At 42.7% G+C, this 20,884-nt stretch overlaps 1 protein-coding gene across 15 annotated transcripts in view; it reads right to left on the bottom strand.

Annotated features, from left to right (window-relative positions):
• The window catches only part of LOC109900701 (A-kinase anchor protein 7), a 39,508-nt gene that overhangs the window by 5,459 nt on the left and 13,165 nt on the right, over positions 1–20,884 (bottom strand). For 2 of the 15 annotated variants that reach the window (XM_020496456.2, XM_020496457.2), the window contains exon 2: positions 2,327–2,521. The exons of the other annotated variants lie outside the window; for them this stretch is intronic. In XM_020496456.2, coding sequence (XP_020352045.1) covers positions 2,327–2,521 — 195 coding nt within the window. The remainder of the gene's footprint in view (positions 1–2,326; positions 2,522–20,884) is intronic. 15 annotated transcript variants of the gene reach the window in all.

The raw sequence follows: 20,884 nt of genomic DNA, 5'->3' as shown, positions 1-20,884 counted from the left end.
ATAATTAGCTTTCTTTAGACTGCAAAGTAATTACCTTTTTTGTTAACCTACAGTGTGAAGATTAGAATAAAGAGAGAGCCGTTATATTAGTGACACGTGGAGCGTTAGTTCCTCATCGTCAGGAGTGTGAAGAAAAACATAACTCAATCAAGGCAGGAGAGTGCACTTTGAACCATGGAAGTCCTCAGAACAGAGACACAGTGTACAATACATATAAGGTTGTGCATACATCCATTGAACTCTATGCTAGTCATTCTATTTCTAGGTATGCATACATCACACCTAGAGGAGACAGCTTTGCGTTGATTTGACAGCAAACCTGAACATCGTAGACTAGACTTTCTCTTCCACTCTAGCTATAATATCGAGCAGCCGGAGAGGCTAAACTCTATTCCATTAGCTGCTGCACAACCTTATGAGAGCAGTAAATGCTCCATCAGCACCCACAATAGTGTGAGCGATAAGGCTGACAGATTAAGAGCTGGCCAGCAGGGCGTATCAGAGAGAGAGGTGGTTCACCTTTTAATTTGGACTGAGACAATGGAAGCCCAAATCCAGTCTCGCCTAGGTTCGTAATCATGGCGATAGCATTAGAATGAGTTTGAGAGTATTGAACTATGCAGGTATCGAACACCACTCACTCAGTCTGTCTCTCTGTTGCCCTCTCTCCTCCACTCTTGTGGCCAGACATTTCATTAGAAATGCCAGAAATGTAAGTTGCTTTCCTCCATCCCCGGGAGGGGGAGCTGTGCAGTGGGGCCTGTCTGGAGGTATTTCCTGAGGAAACGGCAGCTCCATTAGAGAGATCCTGAGAGGAGAGTTCCTCCTAAACCACCAGGTCATCTAATGGAAATGAGGCGACAGGGGGCCTGGTGGCCTGACACGGTTGTCATTGGGTCTCAGCTCCAATCTTTCCTAACGAGGTTAGCAAAGGCTGTGTGTGTGATAGAGAGACATGCTTTGCTTTATCTTGGCCAGGTCGCAGTTGTAAATGAGAACTTGTTCTCAACTAGCTTACCTGGTTAAATAAAAGGTGATTTTTAAATGTTTTATAATAAAACATCCAGTATGAGACGGAGCAAAGAACAAATGGCAGGAGAGAAGAAGGAGTGCCCTCTTTCCCAGGGCACAGTGGCTACATAAAAGCAAGCAGACAGGCAGCAACAAGCAGGACAATAATGCATAGCAAGAAACCAATCAAGGTTTCTCTCACAATATGGATGCAGCATAGAACACACTAAAATGAGAATTGTATCACAGATCCAAATAAGGCAACTAGCACAGATTTTCTGTGTGTATGGATTTGTTCTGAGTCATTCCCCCATCTTTTCTCCTCCAGTGGCTACTAACTGCACTGTGAAGGACAGGCATACCGATCAGCTCTAGCTGGGTACAATCCCCCCCTCTTACCACCACCCCACCCCTCTCCGCCATGCTGCCTTTTAAAATCCCAAAGCCATTATGTAGCCCTGTCGGGGTTGTCAGAGGCTCTGGGCTCACAGTTTGTGCTGGTGGAACAAAAGACAGCCCCTTTTTCCATGGAAAATACAGTATTCACACGGCCAGCCAGCGGCGAAACGAGCACACGCTTCTCGCACCCAGCTGTGCTCACGAGGGATGGCGACGTCAGTCATCACCCAACAAGCATCTGACCTCTTACAACAAACCTATTCACCCCTCTCATTCCCTTTGCCATCCCTCTATTTTCCCTCTCTCACTCCCCCTCACCCCCTCGCAAGAAGTAGGGCAAACAGGCTCTCAGAACAAGGCAAGCTCTCTGACTGCAGTGTTTCAGAGAGAAAGGGCTGCATAGAGTTTGAGACAGAGAAAGAATGCAGACAGAAAATCCTGCCAAATCAAAAAATACATCCCAATTTAACCTAGCTTTGCCAGACTGGTCAGACCTTTGGACCAACTCATAAAACTGTCTTGAGAAATGAAACATTAATTGGTTGGCAGCATGGGAGCTGCCAGTGCTGAGAGTGCTGCAATGTCCATTGTTGGAGAGGCTGTTAGAGCACAGCAGCTCTAGAAAGAGAAACTGTCACTTCGACAGACAGCACCAAGTCCACATCTACACACTAGTTACAGAGACAGGAGCATGCACATTTATGGCATGTGCACGGTGTTGGACTGTAAACTCCTCCGCAACGCCAAGATGAGACCTAAAGTGCAAATACAAGTACACACGCACACAAAATCACATACTTACCCACACACACACACACTACGATTACCCACACACACACACCCTTTATTTCTCCTATAGATCTGATTTAGAGTCCCAGCCACATGCAAACCGTAAGACAGACACACACACACTTACTGATCTTCTCCTCCGCTCGGGAGAAGGGAAAGCAACACAACTGCCCCATGGCCGATCCTCTCCTCCCCTCTCTATCACTCCCTGCTCTATTCCGTTGCAAACGGATGAGTGGTAAAATCCAGCACAGCTTCCACACCGCCTGAGATGGAGTGAGTGAATGAGGGTGTAAACGAGGGGCTGAATGCTGCGTTCGCTCTGTGATAGAGAGAGGGGAGGGGTTTGAGAGACCGGACAACGTGACTGGGAAGATTTTAATTTACTGGCAATTTCAGAAATTTACCGGAACCATATGCATTGGATGAGTAACCCATTAGGGCATCCACCCACGGTGCTCAGAATAACAGAAATCATACTTAGATGATGGTAATGCTTCTTAACAGAACATGCAACTCCTGTAATGAAGCAGCCAATAAAACGTAATTTTCAAACATTTGCCAAAATGCAATTTTCTGTAAATCACTATTCTAAAACAGCACACCTGATAGCAGTTCCGTAAAAACAAGGACATTTCTAAACTTTGAACGGTAGTGTACATTTGGCAAATGTATTTCCATGTACTTCCCTATTGGACCCACCGCTATGCCATTTCGCTCCTGTTCTATTGGTTGTCGTATCAACTTTCTTTCGTTGTCCAGAGCCAAAGGCACAATTCCAGTCATATCAGCAACCCATCCTAGTTGTTGCATCTTTAGACTCCCCCTCTTTCAAGTTCATAAGAGATTTTAATCTGAGCCTGTAATTGAACCCACAAATGCTGATGCTCCAGATACTCAACTAGTCTAAAGAAGGTCAGTTTTATTGCTTCTTTAAATCAGACAACAGGTTTCAGCTGTGCTAACAAATGCAAAAGGGAAACATTTAATGCGCTATTTAAAAAATGGACAAAAAAATATTTTTTCAAAAACAGGGACATTTCTAAGTAAACCCAAACTTTTGAATGGTAGTGTATATAATGAATCCTGTCCATACAGAAATAAATAAAATACTTCAAAATACTTCATCAGAAAGCCTTCATCAGAAATACTTCATCAGAAATACTTCATCAGAAAGCCTTCATCAGAAAGCCACAGAGGAATTGAGGATCAATACCTTCATTTTATAAAATTGCTGTTGATTGTTTCAAATCGCAAGTTTGTAGGCCTATGTCTATTCAGGAAGCCTGCGTGGCAATAGGCCTAGCTGATTATTGAGTTGCGGCTGTCAGTGAAATGCATCTAAAATATGTCTGAAGATAACGGGTCTCGAGTATAATTTAAAATGTTGAGACAAGGGGAAGGGTGTTTGGCGAAGATATAGGCGAGTCTCTCTCCAGAATGGCTCAGCGGTCTTCTGCCAATTTTTGCACATTCACTGTGTGAATTGTTTGCCCTTTAATAGAAATGTTTTATCAATTCCCCATTACATACAGTGAGTGTACAAAACCTTAAGAACACCTGCTCTTTCCATGATATAGGCCAGGTGAATCCAGGTGAAAACTGGGAACCCTTATTGATGTCACTTGTTAAATCCACTTCAATCAGTGTAGATGAAGGGGATGAGACAGGCTTTTTTGACAATTGAGACATGGATTGTGTGTGTGTGCCTAATTTTTGTACACTCGGTGTATTTCAAAACTATATTATTGAAATTAAGGTCATCCACGAAAATTCGCATTTGAAAATCATAACTGGCACGCAGAATGGTACAGTAGGATACATCGTAAGCATCCGACATTCACGCACCAGCTATGAAGTCTTTATGAAATAATTGCCTCCCGTTTCAGTGGTAGGATGTAGCCTATAGGCTACTTTGAAGCGAGGTAAGACATGCCTCATAATATGAAATAAAACATTCAGAATTCAAACCATTAAGTATATTTTCAAAATGCATACTGCCTTCAGCTCACATTGTAAAGTGGTGAGTGACACACTGATAGCCTGTTGCCTGCAGTTGAATGGGAGGCGAGCTTAAATTACCAGTTGAGAAATAAAAATAGTACCTCTTTTTAAATCGTGCACCAAAACTGTTTTACACACATAACTGCATTTAGAATTGTTGCACAATGAATGGGATAAGAGGCACATGTTTTATTCCAGCAGCAACCAGCTGAGGAGCTGCAGGAGAAGTTCTCAAAATAGGCTCTGTGTGCTGGGTGTGTGATAGTTGTGTTGGATAAATATGACACATGACTAGCAACACACAAAAGGCCAATTTAAATTTCACAAAATTATGCAAATGAAACTATAGACAAATAAGCATGACGGTCAAACGTATTTACATCGACTGGTATTTCAATCAATGAACAAAAAGCATTTTGCAACAGGATTTCTTTTTTGGTCATTTTGGCCGACGACTGTTATTTATCGGCTTAAAAAACAAATTGAAGCACTACGACTAACTCACATTTAATGCGCTAACCTACAGACCCAAAAGATCAAATAAGAATCACACCAACAGATCAAAATGTCAAAGTGCAACAGAATGCTGTAAGTGAAAATCCAATTATCCTTTTCTACAATTAAAAAGTTGAACAATTGTAAATGCTTTTAGACAGTGGCTTTTCGAGCAAAAAATAAGAATAGAAAAATGACATGTCAGGCAGAGAGACAGGACATACAGATCTATCTATAGGTAATGAACACTTATCTCTGATGTCCACTTCATTATTAGCCATCTCTGCTCTGACCCCACGGGCCCAGGTACCCCTCTCAACACTGTCACCACCTCTTACCCACCATCCAAATACTACGCCAGGGTAACTACAGTCCTCTCCTCTACTTAACCCTCGACATACAAGGTTTAATTAGCAGCTAATTCAATCTAGTCTGTTGGTATTCAAAACATATGTGATTGTGGAGGAGTGCGAGATGGATGGGTGGGCACACAAAGGCCAGCTTGGATCTCACACACACACACGGCCATGACAGGGTGACGCCTTCTTAGAAAATAATGAAATAAAACTGCTCTCTGGAGGTCAGCACTGCTAGACGCCTGGAAGTCTCTACTAAGGGGGAAAAACGGTCTGTCTATCAGTCTGTGGACCTAGTCTAGATGACGGTGCTGATCTCAGACACAGCTCTTATTGTTGTTAAACACGGATAACATCAGAGCTATTTTAGCTTGGAACGCCAGTGTTTATTATTTCTGGAATGTCCCACTGATGGCGATTTACCAGGTCTAGTTGCATTTGAAAGATGAAAGCCTCGATTAAATCAGATCTATCGACATGTATTGAAAGTCAAATGCACCCGAGCATTAGTTTTAATTATTTATTTACCTTTATTTAACCAGGTAGGCAAGTTGAGAACAAGTTCTCATTTACAATTGCGACCTGGCCAAGATAAAGCAAAGCAGTTCGACAGATAAAACGACACAGAGTTACACATGGAGTAAAAACAAACATACAGTCAATAATGCAGTATAAACAAGTCTATATACAATGTGAGCAAATGAGGTGAGAAGGGAGGTAAAGGCAAAAAAGGCCATGATGGCAAAGTAAATACAATATAGCAAGTAAAATACTGGAATGGTAGTTTTGCAATGGAAGAATGTGCAAAGTAGAAATAAAAAATTATGGGGTGCAAAGGAGCAAAATAAATAAATAAATAAAAATGAAATACAGTTGGGAAAGAGGTAGTTGTTTGGGCTAAATTATAGGTGGGCTATGTACAGGTGCAGTAATCTGTGAGCTGCTCTGACAGTTGGTGCTTAAAGCTAGTGAGGGAGATAAGTGTTTCCAGTTTCAGAGATTTTTGTAGTTCGTTCCAGTCATTGGCAGCAGAGAACTGGAAGGAGAGGCGGCCAAAGAAAGAATTGGTTTTGGGGGTGACTAGAGAGATATACCTGCTGGAGCGTGTGCTACAGGTGGGAGATGCTATGGTGACCAGCGAGCTGAGATAAGGGGGGACTTTACCTAGCAGGGTCTTGTAGATGACATGGAGCCAGTGGGTTTGGCGACGAGTATGAAGCGAGGGCCAGCCAACGAGAGCGTACAGGTCGCAATGGTGGGTAGTATATGGGGCTTTGGTGATAAAACGGATTGCACTGTGATAGACTGCATCCAATTTGTTGAGTAGGGTATTGGAGGCTATTTTGTAAATGACATCGCCAAAGTCGAGGATTGGTAGGATGGTCAGTTTTACAAGGGTATGTTTGGCAGCATGAGTGAAGGATGCTTTGTTGCGAAATAGGAAGCCAATTCTAGATTTAACTTTGGATTGGAGATGTTTGATATGGGTCTGGAAGGAGAGTTTACAGTCTAACCAGACACCTAAGTATTTGTAGTTGTCCACGTATTCTAAGTCAGAGCCGTCCAGAGTAGTGATGTTGGACAGGCGGGTAGGTGCAGGTAGCGATCGGTTGAAGAGCATGCATTTAGTTTTACTTGTATTTAAGAGCAATTGGAGGCCACGGAAGGAGAGTTGTATGGCATTGAAGCTTGCCTGGAGGGTTGTTAACACAGTGTCCAAAGAAGGGCCGGAAGTATACAGAATGGTGTCGTCTGCGTAGAGGTGGATCAGGGACTCACCAGCAGCAAGAGCGACCTCATTGATGTATACAGAGAAGAGAGTCGGTCCAAGAATTGAACCCTGTGGCACCCCCATAGAGACTGCCAGAGGTCCGGACAGCAGACCCTCCGAATTGACACACTGAACTCTATCAGAGAAGTAGTTGGTGAACCAGGCGAGGCAATCATTTGAGAAACCAAGGCTGTCGAGTCTGCCGATGAGGATATGGTGATTGACAGAGTCGAAAGCCTTGGCCAGATCAATGAATACGGCTGCACAGTAATGGTTCTTATCGATGGCGGTTAAGATATCGTTTAGGACCTTGAGCGTGGCTGAGGTGCACCCATGACCAGCTCTGAAACCGGATTGCATAGCAGAGAAGGTATGGTGAGATTCGAAATGGTCGGTAATCTGTTTGTTGACTTGGCTTTCGAAGACCTTAGAAAGGCACGGTAGGATAGATATAGGTCTGTAGCAGTTTGGGTCAAGAGTGTCCCCCCCTTTGAAGAGGGGGATGACCGCAGCTGCTTTCCAATCTTTGGGAATCTCAGACGACACGAAAGAGAGGTTGAACAGGCTAGTAATAGGGGTGGCAACAATTTCGGCAGATAATTTTAGAAAGAAAGGGTCCAGATTGTCTAGCCCGGCTGATTTGTAGGGGTCCAGATTTTGCAGCTCTTTCAGAACATCAGCTGAATGGATTTGGGAGAAGGAGAAATGGGGAAGGCTTGGGCGAGTTGCTGTTGGGGGTGCAGTGCTGTTGTCCGGGGTAGGAGTAGCCAGGTGGAAAGCATGGCCAGCCGTAGAAAAATGCTTATTGATATTCTCAATTATGGTGGATTTATCAGTGGTGACAGTGTTTCCTATCTTCAGTGCAGTGGGCAGCTGGGAGGTGTTCTTATTCTCCATGGACTTTACAGTGTCCCAGAACTTTTTTGAGTTAGTGTTGCAGGAAGCAAATTTCTGCTTGAAAAAGCTAGCCTTGGCTTTTCTAACTGCCTGTGTATAATGATTTCTAGCTTCCCTGAATAGCTGCATATCACGGGGGCTGTTCGATGCTAATGCAGAACGCCATAGGATGTTTTTGTGTTGGTTAAGGGCAGTCAGGTCTGGGGAGAACCAAGGGCTATATCTGTTCCTGGTTCTAAATTTCTTAAATGGGGCATGTTTATTTAAGATGGTTAGGAAGGCATTTTTACAAAATATCCAGGCATCCTCTACTGACGGGATGAGATCAATACCCTTCCAGGATACCCCGGCCAGGTCGATTAGAAAGGCCTGCTCGCAGAAGTGTTTCAGGGAGCGTTTTACAGTGATGAGTGGAGGTCGTTTGACCGCTGACCCATTACGGATGCAGGCAATGAGGCAGTGATCGCTGAGATCTTGGTTGAAGACAGCAGAGGTGTATTTAGAGGGGAAGTTGGTTAGGATGATATCTATGAGGGTGCCCGTGTTTAAGGTTTTGGGGAGGTACCTGGTAGGTTCATTGATTATTTGTGTGAGATTGAGGGCATCAAGTTTAGATTGTAGGATGGCTGGGGTGTTAAGCATGTTCCAGTTTAGGTCGCCTAGCAGCACGAACTCTGAAGATAGATGGGGGGCAATCAGTTCACATATGGTGTCCAGAGCACAGCTGGGGGCAGAGGGTGGTCTATAGCAGGCGGCAACGGTGAGAGACTTGTTTTTAGAGAGGTGGATTTTTAAAAGTAGAAGTTCAAATTGTTTGGGTACAGACCTGGATAGTAGGACAGAACTCTGCAGGCTATCTTTGCAGTAGATTGCAACACCGCCCCCTTTGGCAGTTCTATCTTGTCTGAAAATGTTGTAATTTGGAATTAAAATGTCTGAGTTTTTGGTGGTCTTCCTAAGCCAGGATTCAGACACAGCTAGAACATCCGGGTTGGCAGAGTGTGCTAAAGCAGTGAATAGAACAAACTTAGGGAGGAGGCTTCTAATGTTAACATGCATGAAACCAAGGCTATTACGGTTACAGAAGTCGTCAAAAGAGAGCGCCTGGGGAATAGGAGTGGAGCTAGGCACTGCAGGGCCTGGATTCACCTCTACATCGCCAGAGGAACATAGGAGGAGTAGAATAAGGGTACGGCTAAAAGCTATGAGAATTGGTCGTCTAGAACGTCTGGAACATAGAGTAAAAGGAGGTTTCTGGGGGCGATAAAATAGCATCAAGGTATAATGTACAGACAAATGTATGGTAGGATGTGAATACAGTGGAGGTAAACCTAGGTATTGAGTGATGAACAGAGAGATATTGTCTCTAGAAACATCGTTGAAACCAGGAGATGTCATTGCATGTGTGGGTGGTGGAACTAATAGGTTGGATAAGGTATAGTGAGCAGGACTAGAGGCTCTACAGTGAAATAAGCCAATAAACACTAACCAGAACAGAAATGGACAAGACATATTGACATTAAGGAGAGGCATGCTTAGTCGAGTGATCAAAAGGGTCCGGTGAGTGGAGAGGTTGGTTGGTGATTTAGACAGCTAGCCAGGGCATCGGTAGCAAGCTAGCATAGGATGGAGGTCTGTTGTTAGCCACCTCCTGCGCTCCGTCAGTAGATTAGTGGGGTTCCGTGTGGTAGAGGGGATCAATCCAAATCACACAACAACAAAAATAAAAACAATAGATATAGTTATAGAGGCCCAAGAAGAAAACATAATAATAATAATAAAAAATAAAAAAATAAAAATGTTGGACAGCGTGAATCTGACAGATACGAAATGAATCAGGGACTTGTTTTTGTACGAGAAATTAATAGATTTATTCAGACAGTGCAGAGACCACTGAGTCTTACAGTGTAGATCATAGAGATGTGTCCACATAATTAATAATCGCACAACAAACAGCATCAGATGCATACAACAGCATGTTTCGTATGCAGAGTCTGAGCGAGCAGGTAGGGGAGGCCCTTGTTGTGCGGTGAAAGGTAGTCTAGCAGTTAAAAGCATTGGGCCAGTAACCAAAAGGTTGCTGGTTCGAATCCCTGAGCCAACTAGGTGAAAAATATGTCGACGTGCTCTGAGCAAGGCACTTAACCCTAATTGCTCCTGTAAATCGGTCTGGATAAGAGCATCTGCTAATTGACTAAAATGGAAGCAGGGGGGAAGTTACCGCAACCAGCATGGGTCCAACTCACCTTGCATTTTTCCTCCACTAGTTAATGCTTATCTATACAGGGGGATTTTCTTATCGTTCACAGAGCTACTGGTATTGACGAGGTTTGACGAGGCAGCTGAACATCTTATCAAAGCTTTGTTGCTCGGCATATGGGAGCCTAAGTCGCTCCAAACTGTGCTTGTCATTGATGGGACTATGCTGTACTCTTAAACTGTGATTGGAAGAGATTTAGTTGGAGTCAATCTATTAGGAGCACCAGCAGCTGTCTGAGTGATGAGTTGTGGCCAATCCTAGATGCTGGATTAAACCTGAGTCAGGCCGTTAAGGATGTGTGATGGCATTGTAAACAGGCCATTGATGGACCACATACACGGCAGCATTTGTCCTCAGCTGGCTGAGAGGGCCAGCAGTCTCCAGCTCCCAACAACAGTAACCACACAGCTGCTTCTACTCTAAAAAAAAACACACTAAATGCACAGATTCACTCACACGTGTAGGCAAAATTAGGCACACACGCTCGTGGACACAGACCAAAATGGGCACACATACACTGTTAAACCCTCCCCATCCCATTGTGGTGCTACAATGTGCCAATCGCTGTGCTACAATGGAACAGGAGAAAAATTACAGGGTACAAAAACACATGACTGGATGTTCATGATGAGCTAGGGCAGTTTCCCAACGCCAGTCCTCCAGTAACCCCAAAAGTACACGTTTTGTTGTAGCCATGGACAAGCACACCTGATTCAACTTGTTAACTAATCATCAAGAGAAAGAAAAGGTTTCTGGCCAAGGAAAAAGCTTTTAACAGATTAAATGATCACTCTAAACCAACAAATGGACAATTCTTCTAAAGATTGAATTACAACATTACCATTACCAAACAGAGAGAGCTAGAGAGGTTTGGAGCCACATGGATAGAACATGTGAAAAATGCTCCCAACATTTCATGCATTTACAGCAGAGAAATGTTGCCAGGAGAAATATATCAAAACGAATTTGAGAGAGAATGGCATTGTCATCTCCCAATGATATATATAATATTTCAAATAGCTGTTCACCTTAGAGGAAGACAGCCCTAAAATCTGATCATTCTCAGAGATTTTATATAGAATCACCCCCACCTGAAACTTACTGACGAGCAGCAAGATTTGATCGAGGAGGAACTACTTTATGCCATTGAATCATTCAAAAATAGGCACGTCACCAGGTTGATGGAATTCCAATTGAGGTATATAAAATGTTCTTTACAGAAACCCCTACTATCCGGCACCCACCATGAGGGATTCATTTCATTATTAAAGCAACATGCAGGAGTTCAATATCACGTTACTTGGTTGTGATGACTGTATAATGTCAAAAATGTATTTCTTTAAAAGTTAGAAAAGTGATACAAAATATAATCCACCATGATCAAAACGGTTTCTTGGCAGGGAGATTCATAGAAGACAGTATCAGAATGAGTCTTAAAATTATGTATTGTTATGATAAAGCAAATGAACTGGTCCTTATATTGATTGCAGATTTTGAAAAGGCATTTGATAAGATCAGATGGGACTTCTTAAATTAATGTTTGAAAGACTTTGACGAGTCCCTCATAAATAGGGTAAAGATATCTTACCAGGACTCAAACTCATAAATAATAGGTACATCTCAGATAGTTTAAAACTGTCAAGAGCAGTGAGACAGGGTTAGCCTCTCTTGCCTTACCTATTTTTAATTGGAATTTAAATATTAGCTATAAAAAGGTGACAAATAGAGATCGAAGGATTAGACATGTATGGTTTTATGACTAAGATTTCTACCTATGCAGAGGATATCACCTTCCATCTCCGTCCTCAAGCTGCCTCCATAAGCGCACTCAAAAATTTAGACTGGGGTCTTTAAAAAAAACTCCAACTTGGTAATAATACGTAGTGTGTCAACTACATGGACAGACGGGCCAGTAAATAAATGTTCTTGGAATACATTATGCCTGAATGCATGAACGACCTACATTTTGAAGCGAAATTTAAAAAGATTGACAGAATATTAACCATGGAAAGGCAATCATCTTTCCATACACTGAAAAGCCATATTAATTGATTATTTAGCCGTCTCAATTCAATAATCGCATGTCTCTCCGGTCGCAAGATCATTTTTTCAAACAATATGAACAGAAAATATGTACATTTATATAGAACAATAATCCAGAGAAAATTAAGAAAATATATGTATCAATAATTAAGAGGGTGGACTAAGACTGACTAATTTCAAGGTTCAAGGTTGCAATCTGAAGGCGTCCTGGATACAGAAACTATAATCCAATCCAAACTGGATTTCAGTAAGTTAACGTCCCCATTCTTCAACTTAAAAATGTCTCTACCAAAATAAAATAAGTATTTTTAGCAATGTATCTCCATTCCTCCAGGAGGCAATAAAATCATGGTTATACTTCCAATTCTATCCACCAGAAAACCCTGGGGAAATTCTTCAGCAACTTACTTGGTACAACACAAATATTGAAATTGATGGACAAAATAACATTGTGCACAAGGATGGAAAGTTTGATTTTGGAACATTGTGTAGAACCTATTTATTTGTACAATTCATACATATTCTCAAATGGTGTCTGCTATAGCAGTCACATGGAAAGTTAAGATGAAGAAAGGAAAGCACAACGTAACAGAATGCCGTACTACTATAAAAAACTATAAATGATTTTGGTCATTGTGTATCCAATTCTGTATTTGTATAGAATTGCAGAGTAAATTGATACACTGCTCAAAAACATAAAGGGAACACTAAAATAACACATCCTAGATCTGAATGAATGAAATATTCTCATTAAATACTTTTTTCTTTACATAGTTGAATGTGCTGACAACAAAATCACACAAAAATGTGATTTCCATTGATAATTTATCAACCCATGGAGGTCTGGATTTGGAGTCACACTCAAAATTAAAGTGGAAAACCACACTACAGGCTCATCCAACTTTGATGTAATGTCTTTAAAACAAGTCAAAATGAGGCTCAGTAGTGTGTATGACCTCCCTACAACGCCTGGGCATGCTCCTGATGAAGTGGCGGATGGTCTCCTGAGGGATCTCCTCCCAGACCTGGACTAAAGCATCCGCCAACTCCTGGACAGTCTGTGGTGCAACGTGGCGTTGGTGGATGGAGCGAGACATGATGTCCCAGATGTGCTCAATTGGATTCAGGTCTGGGGAACGGGCGGGCAAGTCCATAGCATCAATGCCTTCCTCTTGCAGGAACTGCTGACACACTCCAGCCACATGAGGTCTAGCATTGTCTTGCATTAGGAGGAACCCAGGGCCAACCCCACCAGCATATGGTCTCACAAGGGGTCTGAGGATCTCATCTCTGTACCTAATGGCAGTCAGGCTACCTCTGGCGAGCACATGGAGGGCTGTGCGGCCCCCCAAAGAAATGCCACCCCACACCATGACTGACCCACCGCCAAACCGGTCATGCTGGAGGATGTTGCAGGCAGCAGAACATTCTCCACAGAGTCTCCAGACTCTGTCACGTCTGTCTTCCTAGGTTTTGGCCTTTCTAGGGAGTTTTTCCTAGCCACCGTGCTTCTACACCTGCATTGCTTGCTGTTTGGGGTTTTAGGCTGGGTTTCTGTACAGCACTTTGAGATATCAGCTGATGTACAAAGGGCTATATAAATAAATTTGTCACATGTGCTCAGTGAACCTGCTTTCATCTGTGAAGAGCACAGGGCGCCAGTGGCAAATTTGCCAATCTTGGTGTTCTCTGGCAAATGCCAAACATCCTGCACGGTGTTGGGCTGTAAGCACAACCCCCACCTGTGGATGTCGGGCCCTCATACCACCCTCATGGAGTCTGTTTCTGACCGTTTGAGCAGACACATGCACATTTGTGGCAATTTTGGTAATTTTGCAGGGCTCTGGCAGTGCTCCTCCTTGCACAAAGGCGGAGGTAGCGGTCCTGCTGCTGGGTTGTTAACCTCCTACGGCCTCCTCCACGTCTCCTGATGTACTGGCCTGTCTCCTGGTAGCGCCTCCATGTTCTGGACACTACACTGACAGACACAGCAAACCTTCTTGCCACAGCTCACATTGATGTTCCATCCTGGATGAGCTGCACTACCTGAGCCACTTGTGTGGGTTGTAGACTCCGTCTCATGCTACCACTAGAGTGAAAGCACCGCCAGCATTCAAAAGTGACCAAAACATCAGCCAGGAAGCATAGGAACTGAGAAGTGGTCTGTGGTCCCCACATGCAGAACCACTCCTTTATTGGGGGTGTCTTGCTAAATGCCTATAATTGCCACCTGTTGTCTATTCCATTTGCACAACAGCATGTGACATTTATTGTCAATCAGTGTTGCTTCCTAAGTGGACAGTTTGATTTCACAGAAGTGTGAATGACTTGGAGTTACATTGTGTTGTTTAAGTGTTCCCTTTATTTTTTTGATCAGTGTATATTTCAAACGTATTGGGAAGATATGACAAGCCAAAATCATGGAAGCAGGTCTTAAAATTGTACATACAAAACATCAATAGATACATACTCAAAAGCCTTTCAGTGAAAGATATTCTATAAAATTCTGTCAACAAAGCAAATGCTTTGCATTTGGGGTGTTGAGCAAGACACGAAATGCAGATTCTGTCCTGATGCCAGATGGTGAAATGTGCTCCAGAGTCCAATGGTGGCGAGCTTTACACCACTCCATCTGACGCTTGGCATTGGGAATGGTGAACGGTGCTATGCCATGGAAACCCATTTCATGAAGCTCCTGACGAACAGTTCTTGTGCGGACTTTGCTTCAGCATTTGGCGGTCCCGTTCTGTGAGCTTGTGTGGCCTATCACTTCGCGGCTGAACCATTGTTGCTCCTAGACATTTCCACTTCACAATAACAGCACTTACAGTTGATCGGGGCAGCTCTAACAGGGCAGAAATTTGACTAACTGATTTGTTGGAAAAGTGGCATCTTATGACGGTGCCATGTTGAAAGTACCTGAGCTCTTCAGTACGGGCCATTCTACTGCCAAAAAAACAGAATGGAGCTAAGCATAAGCAAATTCCGAGATGAAAACCTGGTTCAGTCTGCTTTCCACTAGGAGATTAATTCACCTTTCAGCAGGACAACAACCTAAAACACAAGGCCAAATCTACACTGGTTGCTTACCAAGACGACAGTGAATGTCCTCTTTCCATGATTAAATGCGGTGGTTCGCGCTTTCAGTTTTGTGCGAATGCCGCCATCCATCCCCAGTTTCTGGTTAGGGGATGTGACAAATATAATGTGATGATACTGAGTGGCCAAGTTAGTTTTGACTTAAATATGCTTGAAAATCTAAATCGCAAGACCTGAAAATGGTGGTCTAGCAATCAACAACCAATGTGACAGAGTTTGAATAATTTTGAAAAGAATGGGAAAATATTGCACAATCCAGGTGTGGAAATCTCTTAGAGACTTACCCAGAAAAACACGCTGTAAATCACTGCCAAAGGTGATTTTACAAAGTAATGACTCAGGTGTGAATACTTATGTAAATGAGATATTTCTGTATTTCTTTTTCAATCAATTTGCAAAAACTGCAAAAACATGGTTTTCACCTTGTCAAATGTCAATCTTGAATTTGGGCTAGAACACAACAGAATGTGGAATACGTCAAGGGTTTTAAATACTTTCTGAAGGCACACATAAGCAGATGCACACTAAAGATAACAGGGCCCTTCCTATCACCTTTCTGAATATGACTAGTGTTATTCATCGCTGTGCCATCATGGCTTACTCACTACACAAGATAGATTTGTTTCTAGTAGCTACCCAAGACAAACATCCAAGGTACATTATCAGCTGGCCAAGCCTAAATACCACACACACTTTCACCCACTCAAAGTCGAGGCCATTATCATTAAAACACACTTGAGCCTATATAAATATCAACTTACAGTGTATAGTAAAATCTGTCTGAAATGCCAGGCAAAGGATTTAGACAGCACAATTAATAAATATTACCACAATATATCAATACATACACAGTGCTCATTTTAAATGTAATGATGCCTCTAACTTGAGCAAGAGGACTGTCCAATAGGCCTATTGCACGCGATGAAACCATCCTGTATTTCCTAGACATAGTTCAGCAGGACAGCTCAAATGCTATTCGCTCTCTTTTACCAATGAGGCCTGGAGGAATTGAGCATGTGCACCCCTAACTGGAGCTCCTCCTACATCCCCCTAACTGGAGCTCCTCCTACATCCCCCTAACTGGAGCATTTACAAAAACAACACTGTTATGCTACACCACCCCCGTGCTACAGCAATGTCCAGCTCACAAAATCCTAGTTGATGTGTTCTGCAGCAGAGGGGGAAACAGCCTATCTTTAGGACTGTTAAAAATGGCCAGCTTCAGTCAGCTGATTTTAGCCATGCCTTCTGGTTAGTTCTAATCAGGCAGCTTAGTCTCTCATTCAGAGGAGCACTTTTGTTAGTGTCTTATTTGTCAATGTCACACAAAATAATCACCACCACATCTCGTTCAGCCTGTCAGCAGCCTTGATTCCCGGGATTTCAGTTTGTTAGTCTATGGCCCCAGCACGCTTTGTAGTCAGAAACATGAATTTTACATAATTATGACATAACATTTTAGGTTGTGCAATGTAACAGCAATATTTAGACTTTGATAAAATATGGAACGGTTCCGTATTTCACTGAATGAATAAAACGTTTTGTTTCTGAAATGATAGTTTCTGGATTTGACCATATTAATGACCAAAGGCTCATATTTCTGTGTTTATTATATTATAATTAAGCCTATGATTTGATAAAGGAGTCGGACTGAGCGGTGGTAGGCAGCAGCAGGCTCATAAGCATTAATTCAAACTTTACTGCGTTTGCCAGCAGCTCTTAGCGCTGTGCTTCAAGCATGGCTGTTTATGACTTCAAGCCTATCAACTCCCGAGATTAGGCTGGCAATACTAAAGTGCCTATTAGAACATCCAATAGTCAAAGGTATATAAAATATAAATGGTATAGAGAGAAAGTCAACGCGTCATAATTCATATAATAACTACAACCTATAACTTCTTAACTGGGAATATTGAACCACCAGCTTTCATATGTATTGAGCAAGGAACTTAAACGGTCACTTTTTTTTTTACATGGCACATATTGCACTTTTACTTTCTTCAACACTGTTTTTGCATTATTTAAACCAAATTGAGCATTGTTTCATTATTTATTTGAGACTAAATATATTTTATTCATGTATTATATTAAGTTAAAATAAAAGTGTTCACTGTTAATTCAGTATTGTTGTAATTGTCATTATTACAAAATATTAAAAAAGCAGATTAATCATCATCGGCTAATTTTGGTCCTCCAATAAATGGTATCGACGTTGAAAAATCATAATCGATCGACTTCAAGTTCTCACTGGACATGAGTCTCAGTTAACTGAACCATGAGTGGTCAGATGTGTGTGAATGTGGACATCTTCCATTAAACTCCTTATCCTTGTTCGCCTCATCCTTGTTCTGACCAGACATTCTGTAGTGGTTGCTACTGGCCTTAAGCCAGCACCTAAGATTTCTTATTACATTCATGGTCTTTTGATTCTCTACAACCCTACCCCTATTTTTCAAGAACCCACCAGTAGCACACCTCTCGCCAAATTCACCTACACTACCTTCTGCTAGTCTGCTGACGAAATGTAAAATCAAATGCATTCGTCACATAGTTTACAGCAGGTGTAAAAGATAAGCATTTTACCCTGTGTGCTAGCTCCCTCAGTAATGCAGTACATTTAAGCAATAAGGCATCTCAGGGGTTTGTGGTAAATGGCCATTATACTATGGCTAAGGGCTGGTCCTGGATACAGCCCTTAGCTGTGCTATATACCACAAACCCCTGAGATGCCTTATTGCTATTATAAAATGGTTACCAACGTAGTAACAAGAGTAAAAACAAATGTTTTGTCATACCAGTGGTATAGCCTATCAGCATTCAGGGCTCGAACCAACCAGATTATAATAATGAATATTAAAATAAAAAAGTGAAGTTACCAGTAGCACGCTCCTCTCGCCACATTCACCCACACTACCTACCGCTAGTCCGCTGACAAAATCAAATGTATTCGTCACAGTTTACAGCAGGTGTAAAAGGTGCAGCAAAATGCTTATGCGCAAGCTCCCTCAACAATACAGTACGTTAAATTAATAAGTAAAAAAAATTAAAGAGGTAGAAGAGGAAGCATCCAGCAGACAATAATAGACTATTTACATATATAAAGTGGGTAGTGGAATCAATAGTATATAATATACTGAAAATAATTAAATGCAACAATTTCAAAGATAGTATTAAGTTTGAGTTCATAAAAGGAAAGCAGTCAATTGAAATAAATTGAGGCCCTAATCTATGGATTTCACATGACTGGGAATACAGATATGCATTTGTTGATCAGATATCTTAAAAAAAAAAAACACAGTATCTGGTGGGCCACCATTTGCCTCATGCGACACAACACATCTCCTTCGCATAGAGTTGCTCAAGCTATTGATTGTGGCCTGTGGAATGTTGTCCCACTCCTCTTCAATGGCTGTGCAAAGTTGCTGTATATTGGCAGGAACTGGAACACGCTGTCGTACATGTCGATCCAGAGAATCCCAAACGTGCTTAATGGGTAACATGTCTGGTGAGTAGGCAGGCCATGAGAGAACTGGGATATTTTCAGCTTACAGGAATTGCATACATAGCCTTGTGACATGTGATGGAGGCGGATAAATGGAACGACAATGGACCTTGGGATCTCGTCACGGTATCGCTGCGCATTCAAATAGCCATCAATAAAATGCAATGGTGTTCATTGTCCGTAGCTTATGCCTGCCCATACCATAACCACACCGCCACCATGGGGCACTCTGTTAACAACATTGACATCAGCAAACTGCTCGCCCAAATCTGCCCGTTCCAGTTGAAACCGGGAGTCATCCGCGAAGAATACAGTTCTCCAGCGTGCCAGTGGTCATCGAAGGTGAGCATTTGACAACTGAAGTCGGTTACGACGCCAAACTGCAGTCAGGTCAAGACCCTGGTGAGGACGACGAGTAAAACAGATGAGCTTCCCTGAGACAGTTTGACAGTTTTTGCAGAAATTCTTTGGTTGTGCAAACCCACAGGTTCATCAGCTGTCCGCAGGTGAAGAAGCCGGATGTGGAGGTCCTGGGCTGGTTACATGTGATCTGCGGTTGAGGCCGGTTGGTCATACTGCCAAATTACCTAAAACGACGTTGAAGGTGGCATATGGCAGAGAAATGAAGATTTAATTATCTGGGAACAGCTCTGGTGGACATCCATGGCATTGTGTTGACAAAACTGCACATTTTACAGTGGCCTTTTGTCTCCAGCAAAAGGTGCACCTGTGTAATGAGCATGCTGTTTAGTCAGCTTTCCACACCTGTCAGGTGGATGGTATGGCACCGATAGTGATGGTTGCTTCGAGTTCTTAGCAAACTACGCAGTAATATTATTATTATTATTATTATTTTTATGTAGAACTACTGGATATGAGAGCAACTTCAACTTACCGACATTATGACCAGGGATACGACTTTCCCGAAGCGGAGACCTCTGTGTGGACCACCACCCAGGACCACGTAGGTAATTCCAGTAGGCGATCCAAAACAACGAAGCCGCAGAAGGGGCAGACGAAGCGGCCACCTGGCCACGCCCCGTAGACAGGAGCGGTGTGCACGAGTATACTACTAGCCAATGTCCTGTCTCTTGACAACAAGGTAGATGACATTTGAGCAAGGGTTGCCTTCCAGAGAGTCAGATTGTAACATACTGTTTCACGGAAACATGGCTCTCTCGGGATATGTTGTCGGAATTGGTTCAGACACCTCCATGCATCGTACCGACAGAGATAAACACCTCTCTGGGAAAAGGCCTGGCGGTTGTGTATGCTTTATGATTAACGACTCATTGTGTAATCATAACATAAAGGAACTCAAGGCCTTCTGCTCACCCAATCTAGAATTACAATCAAGTGCCGGCAATTCTACCTACCAAGAGAATTCTCGTCAATTATAGTCGCAGCTGTGTACATTCCCCAGATACCAAGAAGGCCATCAAGGAACGTCACTGGACTACATGCAAACTGGAAACTATGCATCCTGAGGCTGCATTTATTGTTGCTGGGGATTTTAACAAAGCAAATATGAGAACAAGTCTACCGAAATTCAAGCATATTGATTGCGCTACACGCATGCGCAACACCCTCGACCACTTCTACTCTAACATCCGTGATGCATACAAAGCCCTCCAACACTCTGTTCGTCAAATCCAACCACGACGCCATCTTTCTCCTTCTGTCTTTTAGGCAAAAACTCAAACAGGATGTACCAGTGACGAGAACCTTTCAGCACTGGTCCGCAAGATTGTTTAGATCATGCGGACTGGAATATGTTCCTGCCAGCCTCTGAGAACAACATCGACCTATACGCTGACTCAGTGAGTGCGTTTATAAAGAAGTACATTGGAGATATTGTACCCACTGACTATTAAAACCTACCCTAACCAGAAACTGTTGATGGATGGCGGCATTCGCGCAAAACTGAAAGCGTGATCCACCACATTTAACCATGGAAAGAGGTCTGGGAATATGTCTGAATATAAACAGTGTAGTTATTCCCTCCGCAAGGAAATCAAACAAGCAAAATGCCAGTACAGGGACATGGTGGAGTCGCAATTCAACGGCTCAGATACGAGACGTATGCAGCAGGGTCTACAGGAAATCACGGACTACAAAAAGGAATCCAGCTACGCCAGGGACACCGACGTCATGCTACCAGACAAACTAAACACCTTCTTTGCCTGCTTTGAGGATAATACATTGCCACCGTCGCAGCCCGCTATCAAGGACTGCGACCACCCCCCCCCTTTCTACGT

Source organism: Oncorhynchus kisutch, linkage group LG12 (assembly GCF_002021735.2).
Source record: "Oncorhynchus kisutch isolate 150728-3 linkage group LG12, Okis_V2, whole genome shotgun sequence".
Lineage (NCBI taxonomy): Eukaryota > Metazoa > Chordata > Actinopteri > Salmoniformes > Salmonidae > Oncorhynchus > Oncorhynchus kisutch.
This window is presented reverse-complemented; position numbering and strand designations above follow the sequence as displayed.